The sequence below is a fragment of the Mesoplodon bidens genome, assembly GCF_964165515.1.
Source record: "Mesoplodon bidens genome assembly, chromosome: 14".
Taxonomy (NCBI): Eukaryota; Metazoa; Chordata; class Mammalia; order Artiodactyla; family Ziphiidae; genus Mesoplodon; species Mesoplodon bidens.
In genome coordinates this window covers 14,671,611-14,698,840 of record NC_138170.1, presented here as the reverse complement: position 1 = coordinate 14,698,840, position 27,230 = coordinate 14,671,611, and the positions used below count along the sequence as shown (strand labels likewise).

Sequence of the window (27,230 nt, the reverse complement as noted above, 5' to 3'; positions counted from 1 at the left end):
TCAGGGTTCTCTGAGACCCTGCCAAACCCCTCCTTACAGGTTCCTAGGTCCCCCACCGAAAAGGGGACATGTACTCCAGTCATCTCTCTGTTCTCATCAGTTACCTCCCGGAGCGGGTAAAGGCCTTGTGGGGCAGAAGCAGGCGCTCACTTTGAACCTGATTGCAGCCCCACTGGGGAAAGCACTGGGGGCTCCAATTTTGGGGTTTCTGATTTGACAGGGTAAGCTGGGGGTCCCGGGGGCCGAAGATGATGGTGGTGGGGAGGAAACGGACCTGAGAAGGAGGCTCAGTGTGCCAGTGGGTAGTTGGCAGTTGAAAGAGGGGGGTCCGTGAGAAGGTCTGGCTCTGACTCTTTTGGGGGTGACACAGGAATAGAGGCTACACAGACACGACAGAAATCCCTAGGATTGGGGTCTCAATAAAGTTTCATAAAGGCCTGCACATACGGGACCTCTCCCCATTTTGGGGACTGCTTATAAAATAGGTCCAGTTGTAAAATGATGTTAAAGTGAAGGGATCCGGGGGACTTCGCTGGCGGTCCAGTAGTTAGGACTCCAAGCTTCCACTCTGAGCAGGGGGCCTGGGTTCCATCCCTGGTCGGGGAACTAAGATCCTGCAAGCCACAAGCACAGCCCTAAATAAATAAATTAATTAAATAAAGTTAAGGGATTCATTCTCTGGCCACTTCCCCTGGTCACCCAAGGCATATTGGGGTCAGGCTGTGTTGCAAAAGAAAATCAGCTATTCCTTTTTGAACCGTCTAATTTAAATTGTCCCCAGTTGTTAGGAATATCACACAGAGGAGAATCTCTGGGGATTCCCTGAGTGTTTTCCATGTTAACAAATAAATCTGGGGGCTAACAACTAGAAAACGGGGTGGGGAGGTGTGGATGGGTTGAAGCCTAGCATAAAGACAAAGGGGGTCACAGAATTCCCTCCCCAGAGTTCGTGACACAAACAAGGAGTCTCCAGGATGAAAGGGACGGGAGTGTAGGTATGAGGGCCAGGAGAGAAGTAAAGGGAGGAGGAACAGAAAAGACAGAAAGAAAGAAAGAGATTGCTGGTTCAACCTGCCCCCCGTGGGTGTCTATTCCAGCACCAGTCTGTGCGCTTCCAGAAAGATCCAGTGAATGAGGGAGCACCCTGTCCACTGCCCACCGGGGTGATCAAGCCTGGCAACCAGCCAGTTGTACGTCGTCTGTGAGACTGCAGCCCACAGGTGGGACCCTCACCCACGAGTATATAAGTCTGTGGGACTTGAACTCACAGGTTTATATAGAAACCTGCTGCTTCAGCCAGTTTTTTAACAGGACTTCTCTTGGCGGCAGGGAAATAAAGGTGAGAGTGCGATGATGATCGGGGTTGCAGCCACTACAAGATTTGAAGGTTGAAGCTTTATCACTCTCAGAAATCTCCCGTCAGGGAGAGCCCGATGGATCAGGGTCTGCACGGTGTGAGGTGAGCCTCTCCCATCTCTGCTTATCACCCGTCAAGGATGGGCCGTTGCCAGTTGAGATTTCCAGAGGCTGGGCTCGAGGATGGGAGTGGCAGTCCAACGAATTTCTTGGTCTTCAGTGTGATTGACCTTGGTGATGGCAGTGGTGATGTGGTGAGGTTTCTGAGTGGCCCACACAGCAGCAGGCGTGAAGGTGGTTTCTTTGAAGTTTCTATCAAGTCATCCAGCCTGGTTTGCAGGGCTTCGGGAAAAGGGCAGTTTTAGTTCTCAGTGATGCCAGGTCAGGAGGGTGGGAGAAAAATTGGAAACGTTAGTTTGGAGAGTTGTAGCCAGATATTGGGGGAAAGTAGAAAAATTAAGAACTTGGTTAGAACTGGCAAAATGTGCAAGGTGGAATCCACAAGGGTGCGCTCTAGTTTTCCATTAAAACAGTGGTCCCCAACCTTTTTAACACCAGAGACCGGTTTCATGGAAGACAATTTTTCCATGGACTGGGGGATGGGGGAGGATGGTTTTAGGATGATTAAAGCGCATTACATTTGTTGTGCACTTTGTTTCTATTATTATTACATTGTAATATATAATGAGATAATTATACAACTCACCATAAGGCAGAATCAGTGGGAGTCCTGAGCTTGTTTCCACTTGCCACTCACTGATAGGGTTTGGTTTGTTTTGTTTACAATTTTTTTTTAATTAATTTTATTTTGGCTGCATTGGGTCTTCATTGCTGCGCGCAGACTTTCTCTAGTAGTGGCGAGCGGGGGCTACTCTTCATTGTGGTACACGGGCTTCTCATTGCAGTGGCTTCTCTTTGTTGCAGAGCACGGGCTCTAGGCGCGTGGGCTCAGTAGTTGTGGCTCGCGGGCTCTAGAGCACAGGCTTAGTAGTTGTGACACACGGGCTTAGTTGCTCCACGGCATGTGGGATCTTCCCGGACCAGGGCGGGAGCCCGTGTCCCCTGCATTGGCAGGCGGATTCTTAACCACTGCGCCACCAGGGAAGCCCCCACTGATAGCGTTTTGATACGTGTCTGCAAGCGATTTATTATGGTCTCTGCACAGTCAAACCTCTCTGCTAAGGATAATCTGTATTTGCAGCCGCTCCCCAGCGCTAGCCTCAGCACCTCAGCTCCACCTCAGATCACCAGGCATTAGGTTCTCATAAGGAGGGCGCAGCCTAGGTCCCTCGCATGCGCAGTTCACAGTAGGGTTCGCGCTCCTGTGAGAACCTAATGCGGCCGCTGATCTGACAGGAGGCGGAGCTCAGGCAGCTGTAAATACAGATGAAGCTTTGCTGGCTCGCCCGCTGCCACTCACCTCCTTCTGTGTGGCCTGGTTCCTAACAGGCCACGGACCGCTACTGGTCCGTGGCCCGGGGGTTGGTGACCCCTGCATTAAAGCATAAAAATTCCTCTACAGTTACTCCCTTTTGATCCTTCTTTACCCAATGAGCCTGGTCTCGTTAGATTTGGTTTGATTGTTTACATACGTGCAGCAAGAATGATAATTGGCCACATAAGCAGTTTTGAGTTTGCTTTGCTGGAACTTTTCATGAGGAATCTCAGATTAAACTTTTAAAACCCTCTGGTGGCTAGGAAGCCAGTCTAGGAACTCTCCAGCAGACTTCCCTTGCAGTACCTATAGATTTGGATGTAATCCTCTCTTAAGTCCCCAAGGTATCCTGAGGTTCCTGGGCCCCTCAGGAAGGGACCTTCCTTACTCACCTGTAAACAAGGCATCAAGCCAATTTTTCCAAGAGGCCTTTGTAAGCCTTGGCTCCACAGTCAACCTTGGTTCCTTAGAACTGTCTGGTCATATCTGATTCTATGCACCATTCTGAAATATGACACTCCACTCAAAACCTTGGTTCTTTAACCAGTGTTTCCAATTATGCCCCGTTAAAAGGAGAACATCTTTTCAGGAAAGACTATTGCCCTGTGTTTGCAGTGCTTGCATTCGCTTGGGAATCTAAATAACTTGATTTGGGGAGAGAAGAGGGTCCTCACCTAACTTCTTTGCAGTTAACATTTAATGCTTTTGGGTCCTCTATTTGGCAGGGAGAGTTGGTAATAGTAATACACTCTTTTTGGAAGATAAGCCTGAACAGCTTGAAAATGTTAAGTATGGACACAGTATTTAACCCTGGAACTGCACCTTAAAAACCAGCAGAGTAATAGAATGTTCTGTTGCCCAGGTGCCCATTGAAATTTATAAGAAATTCCAGAAGACACTTGAGGGTGGGCAGGTCTGCTAAGACAGTATAGTCTCATGACTGGGGTGCCCAGGGACCCTTTCACATTTCCTATGAGGTGAAGACTTGTCATAATGACACTAAGATATTGGCTTTTTTTTTTTAAACCATTCTCAAGTAAACGATGGATTTTTTTAAAAGATTTTTTTCATGTGGGCCATTTCTTTTAAAGTCTTTATTGAATTTGTTACAATATTGCTTCTGTCTTGTGTTTTTGTTTTTTTTGGCCACGAGGCATGTGGGATCTTAGCTCCCCAACCAGGGATCAAACCCGCACCCTCTGCACTGGAAGGCAAAGTCTTAACCACTGGACCACCAGGGAAGGTCCCCAGCAGTGGATTTTTCTAACGAGTGGAAAGCAAATGCCCATGAGACTCTAGATCCATGTCAGTTTCTAATATATTCATGAATTATAATAAAGATGACTATATACATTAAAAAGAGAACAGATTCTTATTGAACTTATGCAAATAATTATATTGCCATGGAAATAAGAATGTTCAGTAAGAGTTTCTAAGTTCTGGAGGGATCAGGTAGGGAGAAAAGATAAGTGTTTTATTTCTGTTAACAAAAGTATAAGCTAGGACTTCCCTGGTGGCACAGCGGTTAAGACTCTGAGCTCCTAATGCAGGGGGCCCGGGTTTGATCCCTGGTCCGGGAACTAGATCCCACATGCGTGCCACAACTAAGAGTTCACATGGCACAACTAAGGAGCCCACCTGCTGCAACTAAGGAGCTCATGTGCTGCAACCAAGGAGTCTGCCTGCTGCAACTAAGACCTGATGCAATAAAAAAAAAAAGTATAAACTGTTATAAGTTATAGATAGCCTAAGTGAGAGGGATTCCTTATGTCTGAAAAATAGAACTTTAAAGAACCAGCAATGTTCCAAAACAATAACCCTAATCATCCTTGATCAGCTTATTCAGTCCCATGTAATCAACTCTTGTTCTACTTGATTCTGGCCTAGCAGTTTCTTGATCCCATCAGCTTCTAAATATTTGATAGTTTATTTGACAAGAAAATTTGGTTGTTTCTATGACACACAATAAAATTAATAACCAGAAGTATGAATGATAGCATTATACCAGGACATATCATGTGGATGGCAGGGTATTAACAAATTTCTGTGAACTTTATACAACTTCTGAAATAGTTATATTAATAATGTTTGCACATACAGATATAACCTAGGAAAGCTTAAAGCATCTCTTCTTATTTAATAATGCCTTTTCATGCAATTTAACGTGTCAAACAAACCTACTTAGTTTAACAGCTCTCCTTTAACAAGGTGAAAGGACAAAGCCTTTGAGATTTTCCAGGAGCCCTCTGCGAAATCCCAAAGTTAGTTCAAGGCCGCAAAACTTCATTTCGAAATTTATTTGGGAAGACAAAACTGTCAAAAGTGTAAAAACCCTTAGCTCTTTTAAAAGTGAGAAGTCTCGGGTCTCTTTAATAATTGAGTACATGAAAAAGATTAGCATAAAGCATGGGAAGTTATTCTGAAAAGACATAAGATCTTGGTGTCGTAGGCACATTACTCGAAAGGTAAAGAAAAGATCTTTTACAATCTCTTATTAAGAGCAGACCAATAGTCCGAGAAAACGTTGTCATTCTGACAGAGAAGACTAAATTCTAGTTTTGCACCAGCGTACTTTTGATATTAAGGCTCATTTTTAAAAAACTTTTAGTGACGTGTAGACGATTTACAATGTTGTGTTTAATTTCTGCTGTACAGCAAAGTGATTCAGTTATACATATATATTATTTTCCATATTTTTTCCATTATGGTTTATCACAGAATATTGAATCTAGTTCCCTGTGCTCTACAGTAGGACCTTGTTGTTTTTTATGCCTCCTATTTATAATAGTTTGCATCTGCTAATCCCACACTCTGAATCCTTCCCTCCCCCAGTTCTCCTCCCCCTTGGCAACTACAAGTCTAGTCTCTATATTTGTGAGTCTGTTTCTGTTTCATAGATATGTTCGTTTGTGTTGTATTTTAGATTCCACATATATGTGATATCATATGGTATTTGTCTTTCTCTTTCTGACTTACTTCACTTAGTATGACAATTTCTAGTTGCATCCATGTTGCTGCAAATAGCATTATTTCTTTCTTTTTAATGGCTGAGCAGTATTCCATTGTATATGTATATACCACATCTTCTTTATCCATTTCTCCATCAATGGACGTTTAGGTTGTTTCCATGTCTTGGCTATTGTGAATAGTGCTGCTGTGAACATTGGGGTGCATGTATCTTTTCAGATTATAGTTTTGTCTGCATATTTGCCCAGGAGTGGGATTGCTGGATCATATGGCAACTCTATTTTTAGTTTTGTGAGGAACCTCTGTACTGTTTTCGACAGTGGCTGCACCAATTTACATTCCTTCCAACAGTGTAAGAGGGTTCTCTTTTCTCTACACTCTCTCCAGCATTTATTATTTGTAGACTTTTTAATGATGGCCATTCTGACTGGTGTGAGGTGATACCTCATTGTAGGTTTTTTTTTTTTTTTTTTTTGCGGTACGCAGGCCTCTCACTGTTGTGGCCTCTCCCGTTGCGGAGCACAGGCTCTGGACACGCAGGCTCAGTGCCCATGGCTCATGGACCTAGCCGCTTCGCGGCATGTGGGATCTTCCCAGACCAGGGCACAAACCCGTGTCCCCCTGCATCGGCAGGCGGACTCTCAACCACTGCGCCACCAGGGAAGCCCCCTCATTGTAGTTTTGATTTGTATTTCTCTAATAGTTAGCGATGGTGAGCATCTTTTCATGTGCCTATTGGCTATCTGTATGTCTTCTTTGGAGAAATGTCTATTTATGTCTTCTGCATATTTTTCAACTGGGTTGTTTGTTTTTTTGTTATTGAATTGTAGGAGCTGTTTTTATATTTTGGAAATTAAGCCCTTGTCGGTCGCATCATTTGCAAATATTTTCTCCCAGCCTGTAGGTTGTCTTTTCATTTCGTTTATGGTTTCCTTTGCTGTGCAAAAGCTTGTAAATTTGCTTAGGTCCCATTTGTTTGTTTTTGCTTTTATTTCGATTGTTTGGGAGACTGACCTAAGAAAACACTGGTACGATTTATGTCAGAGAATGTTTTGCCTATGTTCTCTTCTAGGAGTTTTATGGTGTCATGTCTTATATTTGTCTTTAAATTAAGGCTCACTTTTTTTTCTCTAGTTCTAGTGAGTGGGGGCTACTCTTCGTTGCGGTGTGCAGGCTTCTCACTGCAGTGGTTTCTCTTGCTGCGGAGCATGGGCTCTAGGCGCATGGGCTTCAGTAGTTGTGGCATGCAGGCTCAGTAGTTGTGGCACACAGGCTTAGCTGCTCCCCGGCATGTGGGATCTTCCCAGGCCAGGGCTCGAACCTGTGTCCCCTGCATTGGCAGGTGGATTCTTAACCACTGAGCCACCAGGGAAGCCTCCTCATTGTAATTTTGATTGGCATTTCTCTAATAATTAGTGATGGTGAGCATCTTTTCATGTGCCTGTTGGCCATCTTTATGTCATCTTTGGAGAAATATCTCTTTAGGTCTGCTGCCCAATTTTTAAAAAATATTTCTTTTATTTATTTGTTTGGTTGTGTTGGGTCTTAGTTGCAGCACATGGGCTTCTCTAGTTGTGGCGCACGGTCTTTCTAGTTGTGGCACACAGGCTCTAGAGCATGTGGGCTCAGTAGTTGCAGTGTGCGGGCTTAGTTGCCCCACAGCCTGTGGGATCTTAGTTCCCCGATCAGGGATCAAACCCACATTCCCTGCATTGGAAGGCAGATTCTTAACCACTAGACCACCAGGAAAGTCCCTTCTGCCCATTTTTTGATTGGGTTGTTTGTTTTTTTGTTATTGAGTTGTATGAGCTGTTTATTTTGGAAATTAATCCCTTGTTGGTCACATCATTTGCAAATATTTTCTCCCATTCCATAGGTTGTCTTTTCATTTTGTTTATGATTTCCTTTGCTGTGCAAAAGCTTGTAAGTTTGATTAGGTCCCATTTGTTTACTTTTGCTTTTACTTCTTTTGCCTTGGGAGACTGACCTAAGAAAACATTGGTGTGATTTATGTCACAGAATGTTTTGCCTATGTTCTCTTCTAGGAGTTTTATGGTGTCATGTCTTACATTTAAGTCCTTAAGCCATTTTGAGCTTATTTTTGTGTGTGGTGTGAGGGAGTGTTCTAACTTCATTGATTTACATGCAGCCGTCCAGCTTTCCCAACACCACTTTTCAGCTGGGACTTTTTAACAAAAAGACAGATTAGGGCTTCCTTGGTGGCGCAGTGGTTGAGAATCCGCCTGCCAATGCAGGGGACATGGGTTCAAGCCCTGGTCCAGGAAGATCCCACATGCCGCGGAGCAACAAAGCCTGTGTGCCACAACTACTGAGCCTGCGCTCTAGAGCCCATGAGCCACAACTACTGAAGCCCACACACCTAGAGCCCTTGCTCCACAGCAAGAGAAGCCAACGCAATGAGAAGCCTGCACACCACAATGAAGAGTAGCCCCTACCCGCCACAACTAGAGAAAGCCCGTGCAAAGCAATGAAGACCCAACACAGCCAAAAATAAATAACTGAAATAAATGTTTATTTTTAAAAAAATGACAGATTAACAAAGAAAAACAGTGTATTAGCCTGCACAGGGGGAGAAAACCACGTGAAGAGTAACTCAAAGTGGTGGCATAGAACTCTGGGTTATAGAGCATCTTCAACAAAGAACAATCAACTTGTGGAGAAATGACAGGACAAAGGAAAGCCTTCCAAACTGTGGGAAGGTAAACATGTGGGAGGAAATAATGGAGTGAGGTTTGCTTGCAGATTCCTCTGGTACCACCTCTGGGCTGGTAAGAGTCTGTCTCCAGTAAAAGGAGAATTTATAACCTGCCTTTAGGTAAAAGGGAGGATAGAGACAGCTTTTCCGCATTTGATGCCTCTTCATTGCCTTCAGCTCCAAATTATTTTTATGTCAAAAGGCTTATTTTGGAGTGACGTTCTGATTTCCTTCACTGGCTTAATGCTTATTCTATAATAAAACTGTTTTTCTTTTTCTACTACCTTTGTGGAGTGTTACGGGTTGGGAGAAGATTTCACTTTTTATTATATTTTCCCAACACCGCCTCCTCCAAGGCTGCCCCCGAGTTCTTGGGAGGAGCCCCTCCTTGGCCCTCTGACCCCATCCACTGGCTCACGCAGGCCCTGAGCACAGGCTCTGGGCTCCAGAGGTCTGCATGCACTCCAGGGCAGAGTGGCCAGTTGGAAACCAGGGACAGCAGGATTCAGACATATGGAGTCATTCTTGAGAACAAGAGGACAGGACAAAGCAGAAGGAGGCTGGACTGTAGGAGGCCAAGTTGAGGCCATTGCCAGCCTAGCTAGGAGCCCCACCGATTCTCAGTGCCCTGTGGGCGGGGCCAGCCTGGATCAACTGAGCAGAGAGGCACAGGGGCAGGACTCCTGAGGGCAGGGCCTGCTTGGTGGGCGCTGGGCACAAGGCTGACTGCATTGTATGCAGGAAAGCAGAGGAGAGACCCTCATTCCAGCCTCACGTGTCCTTTCAGATAACCGTTTAGTTATAACCTGAGCCTGGAGGGCACGGGTCCTTTCAGCCAGTTGTGGACGCTGACGTCACCGGTCTGACATCAGTGTCCCTGGGCCACACTGGGCCCCGCAGTTCCTGAGGCTGAATGAGTCTGAGGCACGAAAGGCATGCTTTTGTCTGGCTGGTACACTGGGGCCATTGTTTTCAATAGATGAAAATCAGGCCAGTTGGAAGAGGTCCATTCAACCCCCGTGTTTACAGATGAAGAGCCGAGGGTCAGAGCGACAGGAAGTGACTTGCCCAGGTCACAGAAAGAGCTGGTGGCAGAGCCAGGGCCTGCCTGTGGATCTCAGCCCCCAGGCCCAGGAGACTCCCTCCATTCTGCGTCAAGATAACTTTCAGTGTGGCCATCCCAGATGCACATTTGGGTTGCTTCCACCTTTGGGCTATTGTGAATAATGCTGCAGTGAACATGGATGTGCAAATATCTCTTCAAGACCTTGCTTTTAATTCTTTGGGGTACATACCCAGAAGTGGGATGGCTGGATCATACGGTAGTTCTATTTTTAACTTTTTGAGGAACCACCATACTGTTTTCCACAGCGGCTGCACCGATTTACATTCCCACCAGCAGTGCATAGGGTTCCAGTTTCTCCACCTCCTCGCCAGAACTTATCTTCTGGGTTTTTTTTTGGATAGCAGCGACCCTAATGGATGTGAGGTGGTCCTCTTTCTGTAAGGACACCAGTCCCATCGGGTTAGGGCCCACCTTAACGGCTTCACCTTAACTTGATGGTTAAGATGCAAAGACCCTCTTTCCAAAGCAGGTCACATTAACAGATACTGAGGGACTTCAACATCTCTTTTAGGAACACAATTCAACCCATAACACATATATTCATATATACAAAAATATATTGTTTATTTTCTTACATAAATAGTATACTTTTTTTTTTTTTTTTTTTTTGCAGTACGCAGGCCTCTCACTGCTGTGGCCTCTCCCGTTGCGGAGCACAGGCTCTGGACGCGCAGGCTCAGTGGCCACGGCTCACGGGCCCAGCCGCTCCGCGGCATGTGGGATCTTCCTGGACCGGGACACGAACCTGTGTCCCCTGCATCAGCAGGCGGACTCTCAACCACTGTGCCACCAGGGAAGCCTAACAGTATACTTTTTTACAATTTTTTTTTTCACGTAACAGTATGTCTTGGATCTCTTTCTACCTCAGGATGTTCATTTAAGCTGCTGCATGTTAGTACATGATATGGATGTTGATTTAACAACTTCACCCATGGTAGATAGACATTTAGCTACTTGGATATTTCAAGCAATGCTGTAAAGAACATTCTTTACCAGCCTCTTTGTGCATCTGAGTATGTCTCTACAAAAAGATCTAGAAATGTCATTGTTGAGTTGGAGGGTGTGTGTGTTTCTATTATGAAATATCTACCGCCCAGTTGTCCTCCAAAGCGGCTGCACCAGCTTACACTTCCACCCGTTTTGCCACAATCTTGCGAACCCTTGATGGTATTATCTTTCATTCCCTGTGGTTTGATCCCTTTGCCGCCTTGATTTGTCTTCCCATGCTGGCCTGCATCTTCTCACCTGCTCTTGGTACGTCCTCTGGGGTGAACTGCCTGTTTGCCTCTGTGTCACTGAGGGTGAGACTCTGCTGCATTTCACAGAAAGGACGAGGTCACGGTGGTTGAAACCCGTATGTGTTTTGTTTTCACAGCAAAAGGATCCTATCATAGGCCTTGGGGGCCTGGCTTGGCAGCTCCAGGGTCACTAGGACCTGGATTCCTTCTGTCTTTCTGTGTCTTCTGCATCCTTAGTATGTGGCTTCCACGCTCAAGGTTGCCTCAGGATCACCTCACACCCACAGTCTAAACTGTGGTTAGGAGGAAACAGAGGACAGTCTCTTTTAAAGAACTTTTCTGTTGGTCCCACTGACAAGACACTGGCCAGAACTGAGTCACATGACCCACTTAGGTGCAGGGGGTCTGGGAAATGTAGTTTTCCAGCTGGGTACGCTGTCAGGAAGAGGGGCTGGGTAATGGGTGAGTGTCAGCAGTCATTGCCCCAGGATCCTGTCCCCTTCTCAAAGAATGAGGAAACTGGAAAGAGTTGTAGGCGTGTTGGATCAGGGCCTGGCGGTAACGGTGGGTGACAAGGAAGGGGCACTTCCGACAGCACCTCCTTCCTGTCTCAAGAGCAGGGTTCCCTCCGACAGCAGCAATGCTTGCGGGGGCCCCAGCACCCCAGCGATGAGAAGGCCTGTGGGGAGGAGGATGGAGGGGGCAGGAGAGCAGCCCCCGGGACACTCTGCACCCTGAGTCAAGGGGCGCGACTGCTGAGAACAGATAACGTGGTCCCGGGCCCCCAGCCCTGGCAGTGGAAGGCAAGGTTAGGCTAGAGCAGAGGCTGGCAGGGAATGTGGGTGGAGCCCAGCGGGACCGTCGGGGGCCTGAGGCTCTCCCTGGAGTTGGGGTGCATGGCAAGAGTCCTTCGGAGGGAGGCTGGGGAACCAAGGCAGACGGTGGAGGTGTCTGAGGTCCCCCGGGGGCGCCTTCACCAGGAGAGCCTCTGAGGTGGGGGAAGGGTGGGTGGCTCAAGGGGGCACAGGGCCCACAAGGGCTCCTGTCTGGGCCTCGAGACAGGCTTCTCCGAAGCACAAGAGTGTAAGAGGGAGCGGAGGGGAGCCGGGGGAGAGAGGCCGGAAGGGAAACCCAGATGAACGGGGCCGGGCAGGTGGAGCTTTCTGCTGGCGCCGTAGTGGAGATTAAAAGGAGAGATGTTCTAGGCTTGAAAAGATGAGGGAAGAGGGTGGGGCAGCTGGAAGAGGGAAGGAGGCTGTGCCTGGGGACGGGGATGGCAAAGTGCTGCGGTGCCCCAGCCAGGTCCGCACCCCTCACCCAGTGCCTCTGCGCCTGCTGTCAGCCTGGAACACCCTTGGCCAGTCTCTGCCCTGCAAAGGCAGATGGGCATTTCTCTTTATTTATATTGCGTTGGCCAAAAAGTTCATTTGGGTTTTTCCATACCTTTTTGGCCAACCCAACATGTATACTTATATTCACCTATTCTCCGTGGTCAAGAGTAGGTAAACAAATACAAATAAATACTATTTCAAACAAAAGTAGGAAGTGATGGAATAAAATTTATATTTTACTGCAGGACAAGAAAATTTAAGCATAACGTATTCCCTGCCCGTACTGGGCCCTCCCTCATGCGCAGTGTGCATCTGCATTGTGCATTAATCAGACCTCCTCAAAGGTGGGAATGCTTGCTCCACCGAAAAGATCAGTGTTTTATTATCCTTCTTCTCATGCCAGCAGTTTAACTCCTTACAAGATGCATTTTTCCTTCCTAATCCTGTAAGGGGTCATGGTCACCTACTTCACCTTGTACAGGCAGATCTGGTCTTTAGTGAAGATTATGTAAAATGTCAGTGTGCTACTTGATGTAGGATCCCTTGTCTTGAAAATGTACACGACTGTGCCTTCGACTTCTAACAGGAGGAACCGTCTTCAAGAGTTTTCTCAAAGACTATCTCCCAGGTTACAATCCCCAGGTTGGCTCCAGTAAGATTCTCTATTTAGATCGACTGCTGATTAATTTTTTGGCAATAGAAGGAAGGGTTTTAGAAATCCTTAGAGATGAGACCGACCCTGTGTCAGATATTAAGTAACCATCTCTCAGCTCCAAACCCACCGCCTATTCTCTGCCGGGTGATGCTGCGTCGGGTGCTCCGCAAATCACGTTTCTGCCTTGCCAGCCACTCCCTGTCAGTTGATGCCTAGGAGAGGCATGTGAGGGAGACTGCAGGGCTGGAGGGAAAGGGACCTGGCCCCTGACCCACCTCCCCACCCTGTGAGGGTCCCCAGCCACCCTTCTTACCCACCCCCCGCAGCGGCTGTTCCTTCCTGAGGCTGCACTTTGCAGATTTTCTAACCCTCAGACCCAGCTTCACCGTGTCCTGTGGAAGACACGAGCATCAGCCGAGCAGCACCCCCTCGGGGGGTCAGAGTTTCCACTCTGTGGAGCCCCTCTTCGAAGTCTCTGAGTTTTTCACTTTGTTCCCCTCCCTGGCTTTCCCAGCCCTTGGGGTGGTTGCTTCTGGGAGTTGCTACTTACCCGATACCTTAGAGTGAGTTCTCTTTTTACCCTTTCAATATCAACAACTCTGTATACCCAGTAAGCAGTTCTTGTTACAAGCAAGTTCCCTGTACATGTATCAGGTTTCTGTCGCCTGACTAGACACTTGCTGTAACAACGCCCATCTCGATTTTCACATAGGAGGTGACTGAGATCCAGAGGCAGGACCATGAATTCAGTGCTCTTATTCATCTGTAAGAACAGAGAGATGGTTTCCCAACTGGGCTTCCTTTTTTTTTTAATGAATTTTTATTGGCATATAGTTGATTTACAATGTTGTGTTAGTTTCTGCTGTACAGCAAAGTGAATCAGTTATTCATATACATATATCCCCTCTTTTTTAGATTCTGTTCCCATATAGGTCATTACAGAGTGTTGAGTAGAGTTCCCTGTGCTATACAGTAGGTCCTTATTAGTTATCTATTTTAAATATAGTAGTGGGTATATGTCCATCCCAGTCTCCCAATTTATCCCTTCTCCTGCTGGGCTTCCATATTGACAAAGTGTAGCAAGGATGCCCACCATGTAGCTCAGCATGTCCGTCTCAGTGTCCTCCTTTCTTTCCACACTGGCCGCCTCTCCTACTGGCACACGGGGACTTTCCACCTTCACGTCTACAGGTGCCCACTCTCTCCCCATGACCTGTGTTCCTGCCCCAGTGGCTCCTTCGGCAAGAGGGAGGGCAGCTCTGATCCCTCCACCTTGCCCTCCAGGGCAGGGTCCCCCTGTCCTCTGGTTCTGCAATATTTTTAATTCCTGAGGAACTGGCACCAGATCCCACTTGGGCAAACCCAGTTATAAACGAATTCCATTCATTCTCATCCAGGGAAAAGTATCTCTAGGAAAAAGATTTCTGTTAGGAAAAATAACTCTGGGCTTGGACTCAGAAGATCTGAACAATTTGCCCCAGAGCCTCCTGGCAAGCAGGGAAATTTGGAAGACTGTTCTGTTTCCTTCCTGGGGAAATAAAGTAAGCTTGTGTAGCAGAGCTCCAGAAGGAAACTTTCCAGCCAACCATCCCCCAAAAACAAAGGAAGTTTATCTGCATTGGAAATGTGACCCCAACTGCCCACTGCAGCTCCACACAAAGTCTGAAGTGTCATTGCTGAGATGGGGCAGGGATATCATAAACAAGAAGAGACATTTAATCCAGAATGAACAGGGTTGAGATATCAACCCACTGAGAGAGAGACCCTGCATGGCCTGTGAGAGCTCTGCTACAGAGAGATACAAATGTGATATTGTCCCATTTAATCTGACAGAGTTTTTCCCTCCCTGATTTGAGGATTTATTCATGTGAAAATCTTACAAAGGGACACAAATGCAATACCAACCTTTTATTTCATAAATCTAAATCTTTTTTTTTTTTTTTGGCTGCATTGGGTCTGCGTTGCTGCGCACGGGCTTTCTCTAGTTGCAGCAAGCGGGGACTACTCTTGGTTGCGGTGCGCGGGCTCCTCATTGCAGTGGCTTCTTTTGTTGTGGAGCACAGGCTCTAGGCACATGGGCTTCAGTCGTTGTGGCACTTGGGCCCTAGAGCGTGTGGGCTTCAGTAGTTGTGGCACGCAGGCTCAGTAGTTGCGGTGCACAGGCTCAGTAGTTGTGGCGCAGGGGCTTAGTTGCTCTGCAGCATGTGGGATCTTCCCAGACCAGGGATCGAACCCATATCCCCTGCATTGGCAGGCGGATTCTTAACTACTGCGCCACCAGGGAAATCCCTCGTAAATCATTTTTAATGAAAAAAAAAATGTGATGAAGTCAGGGCTGTCGCAAGAATCCAAGGCGAACAGTGTGTTGATGGTGCAGTCCAGAGGAGGGCGGGTTGCTTCTTTAGTCAGATGTCAACACTGCACCCAGCACATCTGAGGTGCTGATGAGTAAACGGAGACTTCCTCTTTGCTTTGAATCATCACTAGGAAACAGGACTCTGGCCTGGAAACTCGGAGCCTGGAGTCCTAGTCTTACAGAATAGCAAATGTGTAGCAAATTCTAGTAGGAAGCAATGAACTTCCTATTTGCCTCAGCAGGGGATTAAGAAAGAGTATTACAAAAAAAAAAAATAAAAGAGTATTACGTCTGTAAAATTATTGGAGAAGGTCCTCTAACAGGTATCATATTATGCTTGTACAACTTCAACTTTCCCCAGACCACCTCTCTACATACTAGGCCTGTGAATTAGGCAAAGAAGGGATGATTATGCTGATTTGACAGTTGAGGAAACTGAGGCACAGAGAGGCTAGGGGTCTGGCCCAGCTTCCCATTGCTGGGTCCTTTTAGAGCTATGATTACACACACACACACACACACACACATCTTGTGTTCTGTGGTTGTTCACTGATGGTCACATCTTGTTTTTTTGGTTTTACAAAGGGATCACTTATCCATTCAACACATCTGTTTGTTTGTTTATTTATTTTTGGCTGCGTTGGGTCTTCATTGCTACACAGGCTTTCTCTAGTTGCAGAGAGCAGGGGCTACTCTTCGTTGCAGTGTGTGGGCCTCTCATTGCGGTGGCTTCTCTTGTTGCGGAGCATGGGCTCTAGGCACGCGGGCTTCAGTAGTTGTGGCGCACGGGCTTAGTTGCTCCACGGCATGTGGGATCCTCCCAGACCAGGGCTCGAACCCGTGTCTCCTGCATTGGCAGGCAGATTCTTAGCCACTGTGCCACCAGGGAAGCCCTCAACACACATTTATTGAGTACTACTATGTACGTTTCTCTTTTTTCTTTCTTTTTTTTTGCGGTACGCGGGCCTCTCACTGTTGTGGCCTCTCCCGTTGCAGAGCACAGGCTCCGGACACGCAGGCTCAGCGGCCATGGCTCACGGGCTCAGCCGCTCCGCGGCATGTGGGATCTTCCCGGACCGGGGCATGAACCTGCGTCCCCTGCATCGGCAGGCGGACTCTCAACCACTGCGCCACCAGGGAAGCCCTCTCTTTTTTCTTTTTTAATTGAAGAATAGTTGATTTACAATGTTGTGTTAGTTTCAGGTGTACAGCAAAATGACTTGGAGATATATATATATTTTATATATATATATATATATATATATATATACATATACACATGTTCTTTTTCAGATTCTTTTCCATTATAGGTTATTACAAGGTATTGAATAGTTTCCGGTGCTATACAGTAGGTCCTTGTTTATTTTATATATAGTAGTGTGTATCTGTTAATTCCAGACTCCTAATTTATCCCTCCCCACTTGCCCCTTTGGTAACCATATGTTTCTTTTTAATGTCTGTGAGTCTATTTCTGTTTTGTCAATAAGTTCATTTGTATCATTTTTTAATTTTAAAAAATATTTATTTATTTGGCTGCGCCAGGTCTTAGTTGCAGCACGTGGGATCTTCGTTGCCATGTGCAGGATCTTTGTTGCAGCATGCAGCATCCTTCAGTTGCAGCATGTGGGATCTTTTTTAGTTTCGGCATGCAAACTCTTAGTTGCAGCATGCATGTGGGATCTAGTTCCCTGACCAGGGATCGAACCTGGGCCCCCTGCATTGGAAACACCTGAGCCCCCAACCACTGGACCACCAGGAAAATCCCTGTATCATTTTTTAGATTCCTCATGTGATATATAGTTGTCTTTATCTGACTTAATTCACTTAGGATGATAATCTCTAGGTCCATCCATGTAGCTGCAATGGCATCATTTTATTCTTTTTATGGCTAAATAATATTCTATTGTATATATATATATACCACATCTTCTTTATTCATTCATCTGTTGATGGACATTTAGGTTGCTTCCATGTCTTGGCTATTATAAATAGTGCTTCAATGAACACTGGGGTACATGTATCTTTTCGTATTATAGTTTTCTCTGGATATATGCACAGGAGTGAAATTGCTGGATCATATGGTAACGCTATTTTAGTTTTTTAGGGAACCTCCATACTGTTCTCCATAGTGGCTGCACCAATTTACATTCCCACCAACAGTGTAGGAGGGTTCCCTTTTCTCCACACCCTCTGCAGCATTTGTTATTTGTAGACTTTTTAATGATGATGGCCATTCTGACCAACATGAGGTGGTACCTCATTGTAGTTTTAATTTGCATGTCTCTAATAATTAGTGATGGTGAGCATCTTTCCATGTGCCTGTTGGCCATCTGTATGTCTTCATTGGAGAAATGTCTAATTAGGTCTTCTGCCCATTTTTTTTTTTTTTTTTTTTTGCGCGGTATGCGGGCCTCTCACTGTTGTGGCCTCTCCCATTGCGGAGCACAGGCTCCAGACACGCAGGCTCAGCGGCCATGGCTCACGGCCCCAGCCACTCTGCGGCATGTGGGATCTTCCCAGACCAGGGCACGAACCGGTGTCCCCTGCATCGGCAGGCGGACTCTCAACCACTGTGCCACCAGGGGAGCCCCTGCTCATTTTTTGATTGGGTTGGGTGTTTTGTTATTATTATTGAGTTGTATGAACTGTTTGTATATTTTGGAAATTAAGCCCTCGTCGGTAGCATTGTTTGCAAATGTTTTCGCCCAGTTTGTAGGTTGTCTTTTCATTTTGTTTTTGGTTTCCTTTGGCTGTGCAAAAGCTTGTACATTTGATTAGGTCCCATTTGTTTATTTTTGCTTTTATTTCTATTGCCATGGGAGACTATCCTAAGAAAACATTGGTTCACTTTACATCAGAGAATGTTTTGCCTATGTCCCAAGAGTTTTATGGTGTCATGTCTTATATTTGTCTTTAATCCATTTTGAGTTTATTTTTGTGTGTGGTGTGAGGGTGTGCTCTAATTTCATTTATTTACATTGGCTGTCTAGCTTTCCCAACACCACTTGCTGAAGAGACTGTCTTCTCTCCGTTGTATTTTCTTGCCTCCTTTGACAAAGGTTGACTGTAGGTGTGTGGGTTTATTTCTGGGCTCTCTATTCTGTTCCATTGATCCATATGTCTGTTTTTGTGCCAATACCATGCTGTTTTGCCTACTGTAACTTTGTAGTATTGTCTGAAGTCTGGGAGGGTTATGCCTCCTGCCTTGTTCTTTTTCCTCAGGATTGCTTTGGCAATTCTGGGTCTTTTATGGTTCCATATACATTTTAGAATTATTTATTCTAGTTCTGTGAAAAATGTCATGGGTAATTTGATAGGGATCACTTTAAATCTGTAGATTGTTTTGGGTAGCATGGCCATTTTAACAATATTAATCAGAAGAGATTTTTAATTAAACACAAAACAAAAAAACCCCAACTGTAACTGGAAAATGTACGTGTTGCAAATTTGTGGTTTACTGGCCCAAGGGAGCTGCCCGATTGCACAGCTATGGCTGGGCAAGATGGTGTGTTACTGGCTAAAGGGGCCAGAGCTCAGAGTTCTGGTTTAGGGAAAGCAGCTGGGAATTTGAAAGGGAGAAATCCTGGCAGTGTGAGAAGAAAAAAGATAGAAACTCTTGAGCATCAGCTGCCTTCCCCAGCTGACAGTTCAACTAGGTGTCTATGGGGGGACACCTGGTGAAGAGACGCTTACTCTTGGGAGAGAGCTATGTGGAGCAAGAGCTGTGAGTTTGATGCTCCTCCCCCTGGTGCATTCCCCAGCTACTTGCATCTCACCTGGAAAAAAATCTGAAGCTTGACGGACTGGAAGGACAGAGCCCAGAGGGGGTGGAGGAGCTCGAAGATGGGGGAATCTCTATCCTAACAAGGAAGTCACGGAGAGGATGATCCCATCTCTGCCCAGATCCTTGGTCAATCTCCAAATTTTGCAGGCAGAGGGAAGACCTATGGAATCAGGCCCTAAAAGCAACAGTGGGGGCTTCCCTGGTGGTGCAGTGGTTGGGAGTCCACCTGCAGATGCAGGGGACATGGGTTCGTGCCCCGGTCCGGGAAGATCCCACGTGCCGCGGAGCGGCTGGGCCCGGGAGCTATGGCCGCTGAGCCTGTGCGTCTGGAGCCTGTGCTCCGCAACGGGAGAGGCCACCACAGTGAGAGGCCCGCGGACCGCAAAAAAAAAAAAAAAAAAAAAAAACCATAGTGAAATATCACTTCACACCCACTAGGATGGCTAATAATAAAAAGGACTTGATAACAACTATTGATAAAGATGTGGAGAAACTGGACCACTTATCTGGGCACTGCTGGTGGGAATGTAAAAGTGGTGCAGCCAGTTTGGAAAACAGCCTGGCAGTTCCTCAAAGGGTTAAACTGAGTTACCATGACCCTGCAATTCCACCTTTATGTATATATCCACAAGAGTTAAAAATCTGTCCATACAGAAACGTGCTTGAATGTTTATAGCAGCATTATTCCCAGTAGCCAAAAAGTAGAAACAACCTAAATGTCCAGGAACTGATGGATGAACAAAATGCAGTACAGACATACAGTGGAATATTATTCGTCCATAAAAAGGAATGAAGTGCTACAACATAGATGAACCTTGAAGTGAAAGAAGCGAGTCACAAAAGACCACATATTGGGACTTCCCTGGTGGCGCAGTGGTTAAGACTCTGCCTGCCAGTGCAGGGGACACGGGTTCGAGCCCTGGTCTGGGAAGACCCCACGTGCTGCGGAGCAGCTAAGCCTGTGCACCACAACTACTGAGCCTGCGCTCTAGGGCCTGTGAGCCGCAACTACTGAGCCCGAGTGCCATAACTACTGAAGCCCGTGTGCCTAGAGCCCATGCTCTGCAACAAGAGAAGCCACCCAATGAGAAGCCCGTGAACCGCAGCAAAGAGTAGCCCCCGCTCGCCGCAACTAGAGAAAAGCCCATGTGCTGCAACAAAGACCCGAGGCAGCCAAAAAAAAAAAAAAAGACCACATATTGTGTTATGATTTTATTTATATGAAATGTCCTGAAGAGGCAGATCTGTAGACAGAAAGTAGGTTAATGGTTGCCTTCCCCTCACAACCCCTTATCTTGCTGCCTAGAATATAATGTGATGGCTAGATTCCAGCAGCCACATTGACACACAAGGATGAGGGTTACACATTAGGGATGGCAGAGAGGAAGCTGGAATGCTGGGATGATCCTTGGTCTCTTTATGAGTTCATGGAACCGCCACACTAGCTCTGGACTACCCACCTCCTAATGTACTTTACATGAAATAAACTATCTCACATGCCCACTTATTTGGGTTTTTTATTATATGCAGCCAAATGAATTGACACAGCAACCATATAAGTGAGGGAGAAGCTTGCGAGAAGCAGGGTGGAGGGGAGGGGAGGGGAGTTCATTGAAGAAGCTGTTACCACTCTTGCCAATTTTATCGGCAGCTCGGTCCCTGCCTAGACCCCACTACAGAGAAGTATGCTGGACTGAGAGAAGGAGCAGGCTTGGCTAGTTCTAATCCTGGGAATAAGAGCAAAGCAAGAGGACCAGCGCTCCCCCGGCCTGGGAAAAGATGCTGGAGGCTTCAGCCCCAGCAGGACAGGGTATGAATTTATTTATTTAGCTGCGTCGGGTCTTCATTGTTGTGCGCGGGCTTTCTCTAGTTGCGGTGAGCACGGGCTACTCTTCATTGCAGTGCGCAGGCTTCTCATTGTGGTGCCTTCTCTTGTTGCGGAGCACAGGCTCTAGGCACGTGGGCTTCAGTAGTTGTGGCACGCGGGCTCAGTGGTTGTGGCTCACAGGCTCTAGAACGCAGGCTCAGTAGTTGTGGTGCACGGGCTTCGTTGCTCCGTGGCATGGGGGATCTTCCTGGACCAGGGCTCGAACCCGTGTCCTCTGCATTGGCAGGTGGTTTCTTAACCACTGCGCCACCAGGGAAGTCCAGGACAGGGTATGGATTCTCACTCGGCATCACTGCTTCTCCTACTAAAGCATGTCCACAAGTCTAATCCTCTCAATACAGCAGAGTGGCTAACATTTTGGCCACGACTTGGAAAGCACATTCCTAAGGGGAAGGGCTTGGTTTTTGTTTTGTGTCGTTTCTGGCCTAGGAGCAAGTTCTTTATTATCAGGAGTAATTTCCAATTATATCCCGTCACTGCGCTGACCTATCATTCAAGCTCTCTGTTTGCCCAGTGAATGGTGACAGGATGCTGTGGCAGAGACCCAGGGCCTTACAAGGACAGAGTTACCTGGATCAACATCTACAAGTACTGAGCCTGTGACGTGAGCACGTATAGTGTGGCAGCTAATAAAGATCTAGAAGCAGATGTCCTGGTTCAAGGCCAGCCTCTTGACAGCTGTCTGCTCTTATGTGAATTACTTTACCTCTGTGCACCTGTTTCTCCTCTGTAAATGGGAGCCGTAACAGTTACGTTCCTCACAGGGATGCTAAGGAGGCTGAAAAAAGTCATCCACAGAAGGTACTCAAGTAGCCACTTAATGTTAGCAGTTTTTACTGTAATCACCCTTTAGCAGAATTGATGGGCCCAATGGACCCAATCTTGAAATCCCCACTCTGCTACAAGACAAATCACCTCAGCCCTTAAGCACTTCCTGCCTTATACTGACACATGGGTCTCTTGTCCAGCTAACGAGTCTGCCTCCCCCTTGAGCATAAGGACTAGGTCTGATACTCATGTTGTGGGCACTCAAATAGTTTACCAAGCAAATTATTCCAAATGATTTTATTTTTAAGCATTATATATACATTTATAAGCACACTTATGATGTATTTTATACACATGGATTTGGTAGCTGTTAAAAGACAAGTGCCTACTGGGAAATTCCTTTCTACAAGAATAAAGTATGGAAACAGAGCAATTTAGCAGACAAACTATACATGGATACAAAGAATGGACACAGTTGCCTCATCAAGGATAGTAAGGACCCTCTCCTCCCTCCTAGGTGGTCACCACAGAACAGAAAACTTTAATCAAGGACAGAGCGTCAGGCAGCTGGTTCCCAGACAGTGAAGGAGAGAAGAGAAGAGCAGCAGACACACAGCGCGGTCCGCTGTAGCCTCGCCAGCAGCCCACGGCACTGAAGCACCAAGTGCAGGCATCCTGGTCACTGAGGAAGCAAGGGCTTCTCTGCCCGCGGACTCAATCCCCCTGCCGCACCAGAACGTCTGAAAGATCCTCAGTTCCTTCCAGCTTTAGATTCTGAAGGAAGACCAAACACACGTGAACTCTGGTATCCACAGGATACACGAATCAGAAAACAAACCCTGGAGTAACAAGGTGGCGACTACCAAGAACGAGGTTTGTCCCATGACTATACGTGAAAGTGTCACAGCAAATATAATCTGCGTGAAGAAGCTGGTTCCACAGCCTTGCCAACTGCAGGGGGCACAAAGCAAGCCTGCTCTGATTTCTGCAACAATCTCCGTCAACGGTCTAAGAGCTAAGCTCTCGGCCCTGGAAGGAGCTGTGGGAAGTGACGGGGAGGCCACCAGGGGCCACGGCACACGTGTAACAGCCCTGCCATGCACGCCCTTCTCCAGGCCCTTCCCTCACTGCTCGGGAACCTCAACCCTTGGCGATGGCCATGACGGCCACGCTCTCCCTCCCGTCTCTGCACAGGCCTTTTCCCTGCTCCCACTGCCTCCCCGATCCTCCCATCCCCTGGATCCTCCACCAGCCCCAGGCAACCGTCCCCTCAGGGCTAAACAGCCATCAGAAGCCCTTCCTCACGCGGAAGCCTGACTGCACCAGGACCATCGCACCCTCGCCTGGCACTGGAGGCGGGCATGGTGTGGTGGCGCACCTCCTCTCCTGCTAAAGATGGACAGCACAAACCTCACCTCCCGGGTGACAGCTGAGGGGGAGCTCGTTACCAGAGCGGTAGATGAAGAGTCCAGATGGGAGTGAAAAACCGGGAGCAGGCAGGCCTAAAAGGGGTCACATTCCGGCACAAGGTGTTGTAAGATTTCTCTTGGTGGCTCTAAGCTCTGAGTTACCCCAGATCCCTGCAGATTATCTGGTAACTGTTGGCCAGCGTTACCAGTCAGATCTTCTCAAATAGCCCAAAGCTCAGCCCAACAGGTCATGGTCTTGGGCCATCTCCTGAGTCTTCAAATGCTGAGCCTGGGGCCCCTTAGAGAGATTTGGTCACAGCAAAGCAAGAGAAGCTGGCTCTGCCACTGGGGGAGGCGGGGTGGTGCCAGAGCCAGAGCACACGGGCCTCAGTGAAGCCTGGAGTCACTCATGCTTTCCAGCCGCGTGTCTGCTTGGCCCCAGTCTACTGGGAACCGAGCAGAGGTGCTAAAGCTGCTCTCTCACAGCAGAGACATGCGGCCCAGGGCAGCACTGATCCTCCAGCTGCTGCGACTGAGTGACGTCACTAACACTTAGAATTTGGACTCAGGGTAAGTTTCTGAGCTTTGGTGGCACCCGACATTTTAGGGAACTGCGCGGGCTAGGGGAACACACCCAGTGGCAGAGTCCACCAGCACCTACGCCCACTAGGATGCTGTGGGATTCCAACGTCGCTCAGAAAAGTTTAGCAGGGACTACCCTGGTGGCACAGTAGTTAAGAATCTGCCTGCCACGGCAGGGGACACGAGTTCAAGCCCTGGTCTGGGAAGATCCCACATGCCACGGAGCAACTAAGCCTGTGTGTTGAAACTACTGAGCCTGTGAGCCACAACTACTGAGCCCGTGCGCCACAACTACTGAAACCCTCACGCCTAGAGCCCATGCTCTGCAACAAGAGAAGAAACCACAATGAGCAGCCCACGCACCGCAATGAAGAGTAGCCCCCACTTGCGCAACTAGAGAAAGCCCGCGTGCAGCAACGAAGGCCCAATGCAGCCAAAAATAAAAATAAAAAATAAATAAATTTATAACAACAACAACAAAAAGCTTAGCAGCGTTACTTTGAACGTGTCTAGCCCCAGCACTGGTGATGCTCCGGCATGTGCTACCGCCCAGCCCACAGTCCTGGGGACACTAAAGGACACCAAGCCTCAAGCAGCACCAAACGCACAGGCTTGCTGGCTGCCTCGCTGGGGTGCCTCCCGAGAAGCGTCCACAGGCCCCTGAGAAGATGGGTCTCGCCTGCTCCTCAGTGACTGCCCCACAGCCGCTCAGCCGTCGGCTGGCCCTGCACACTGTCAGTCAGCACTTCTGCTGCCTCCCTCCTGCGAAAGACATCTCTAGTCCCGAGACGCCTTCCCAGCCCATGGCGGCTCAGCACTGCTGGTGCTGCCTCTAAGTCTCTGCTCTCCCCGAGTCTGTTTCCATCCAGCCTCATCTCTCCCCTCTTTTCTCCGCCACGTTTCCCACGTGTCCTGACGTTGGCACTGGCAGGATTTGGCCTTTAAAGCCTTTGACACCCAGTGATGCAAAAGCACCTTATGTTTCAAGTTGGGAACTGAAAGATCACAATTTCAGCATCTAAAATTTTCCCATTTGGGTGCTCCTCATAATTTTCATTTCTAATCATACCTGTTGGCCTTTTTCTAAGTTATTTTTAGGTGTCTGGTTAATCCTCTGGGTTGAACTTACTACATAAGTTGCTGTATTTTAGATGTCCTATGAGGCCGCCCATGAATAATAAAAAGCTCCAGGAGGCTGACACAGAGAACACGTCTACGCTTACCAGATTTACCCACCTTTTCATTGGCTAAATGTAGGAGACATGCAAAGGCCAGAGGTATGGAGAGGTTCTGAGCCATGAGGGGAGGCAGGCTGTAAAACAAAGAGGCTAGTAAGTATTTAGCTTCACTGCAATTCCAGGAACAAAGGCTCTTTCATCAAGTATGAATACACATGGTCAGTGAATAAGCTAATGAGAAATAAAGAAACAATTCAGATGCCTTTTAGAAGCAGGTTTTTCCAGTTTCTTATTTGGAAATAAAATATTTCCTGTTCCATTCCAGCCACTGGTGCAGAAAAATGCCTTTTTAAAGGTGGGCTACATTAACTCATTTATCAATGCAGAGAAGAAACAAAAACTGTGAGAAGTGTGAAAATGGCAGGTTGTGTGCAGAGGGGTCTGTCATACCAACATCCTGGGCTGGCGCTCCCTCAGCTGGGGCTCGGAGCAGGAGGGGGCTTGGGGGAAGAGGGGGAGGGGGAGGAGGAAGTGGGGGAGAGGGGAGGGGAGGGGGAGAAGGGAGGGGAGAGGGGAGGGGGAGGGGAGGGGTCTGTTGGCAGGCACCTCTTCTGCAGGTCCTTTGTGAGCCCACTGAGCTTCTTGTCAGCCACCTGTACTGGGTCCCCTGCTTCTCCATTTTCTCTGTGGTTTGCCTGACAGAAGAAAGGACACTTAAGAGATCAGACTAGGCCCAGTTCACTTTTGAGAGAGCAACATAAGCTTATAAAGCTGTATCTCTAAAAAGAAAAGCCTACATCAGAATGAAACCAAAACAATTTCTTCGGTACATTTTGAAGAAAAAGGATCCATAGAGGGACCCAGTACCTCAGCCCTAGACCCTAACACTGACATCAACGGGGGTCGGGGGTGGGCGGGCAGACAGGACTGGGTGATAATATAGATGAAACATTGATAATGGGCACTGAAGTGGTCATTGACTATACTATTTTCTCTCTACTTTTGAATATTGTCATAATAAAGAGTTGTTTGTTTAAATAAACCTATATTAACCAGAATCCCTGGAGGACAGCGTATTATGAGTCATTTAAATTCAAAGGTTAAACAGAACCCTCTTCCTACTTTTTATTTTATTTTATTTTTATTTTTTTTGCGATACGCGGGCCTCTCACTGTTGTGGCCTCTCCCGTTGCGGAGCACAGGCTCCGGACGCGCAGGCTCAGCGGCCATGGCTCACGGGCCCAGCCGCTCCACGGCATGTGGGATCTTCCCGGACCGGGGCACGAACCTGTGTCCCCTGCATCGGCAGGCGGACTCTCAACCACTGCGCCACCAGGGAAGCCCTCTTCCTACTTTTTAAAAAGTACATTTCTCTTATATTTGCATCCCATCCCACTTTAATTGATAAAACCTTATGAATATGACTGAAGCTTTATCTGACATCCAAGACTATACAGCTCAGGGTCCTTAATCAAATCATGCATTTTCACTTCTCAACCAGCAGGGGAAGATATAATAGAATGTGTGAGTTTGGAAAGCTCAGAACATTGTCTGAGCAGAAGTCTAGAAGAGGAGATGGAAGGATTCTAGTTAACCAGAGTTCCATTTAGTTGGAACAAGTTAATCAGCATCATATATATACATATATATGTATACATAATATATATAACTACTTTCCTACTTTCCCAAATCAGAATTGTTAGATCAAAGAGCTTAAACATTTTAGGGTACCTGAGATGTTAGAAGCTGCTTTCCAAAAGGGTTATTTATCAACTTAATTTGCACCAGCAGCGAATAAGTACTCCAGTTCTTCCTCTAACTCCATCCTGAAAAATGTTGTTTAATTGCTAAAGCTGTTATTTTAAAGCAGCATAAAGATGCCGTCATTTGTATTTTTTGATTACGGGCAAGGTTGAGAAATGTCCCATACACTAGTTTACCATCTGCATCACCTTTTGTGTGACCTGCCTGTTCATATACCTGGTTCATTTCAGGGGTGCAATGTCTTTCTTGTATTTCTGAATGAATGCCTTCCACGTTAGCGCTACTGATCTAGGAGCTCAGACACGAGCCGCACCCTCCTCCCTGCTGGGCACCTACAGAATGAGTGGCACCCGTTACCTCTGCATCCGCCTGCTTGGGGGTCTCTGTCAGCAAACTCCACATGCTCTGCTTCAACCTCTTCATGTCCATCTTTTTGGCAGCCTTAGCATACTGAATTTCAATTTTATTTACCTGAAATAGGTAGGTGACGAGTAAAAATAAGCATAAGAAAGAAGCATTTACCACCAGCTCTTTGTAAAAAGAAAGTCTGGAGTTCAAATAATGAAAAAATCTAGTTTATACCACAAAGTTACAGAGCTTTCTTTGGATATACACAGAGTCCCTCATTTCAATCTAATTTATTTTTGATCAAGTACAGTCTTTGTTAAGGATATCCT

General features: G+C 47.0%; 1 protein-coding gene across 3 annotated transcripts in view; it reads right to left on the bottom strand.

Annotated features, from left to right (window-relative positions):
* Positions 1-21,902: 21,902 nt before the first annotated feature.
* Positions 21,903-27,230, bottom strand: part of NCAPH (non-SMC condensin I complex subunit H) — a 39,415-nt gene continuing 34,087 nt past the window's right edge. For 2 of the 3 annotated variants that reach the window (XM_081254234.1, XM_081254233.1), the window contains exons 15-18: positions 26,911-27,024; positions 25,396-25,484; positions 24,848-24,923; positions 22,445-23,122 (exon numbers count right to left, since the gene is read on the bottom strand). In XM_081254234.1, the coding sequence (XP_081110360.1) occupies positions 22,922-23,122; positions 24,848-24,923; positions 25,396-25,484; positions 26,911-27,024 (480 nt within the window). In that variant the 3' untranslated portion in view covers positions 22,445-22,921. Of the gene's footprint in view, positions 22,395-22,444; positions 23,123-24,847; positions 24,924-25,395; positions 25,485-26,910; positions 27,025-27,230 lie in introns of those variants that run through there. The other variant, XM_081254235.1, reaches the window with a different exon arrangement.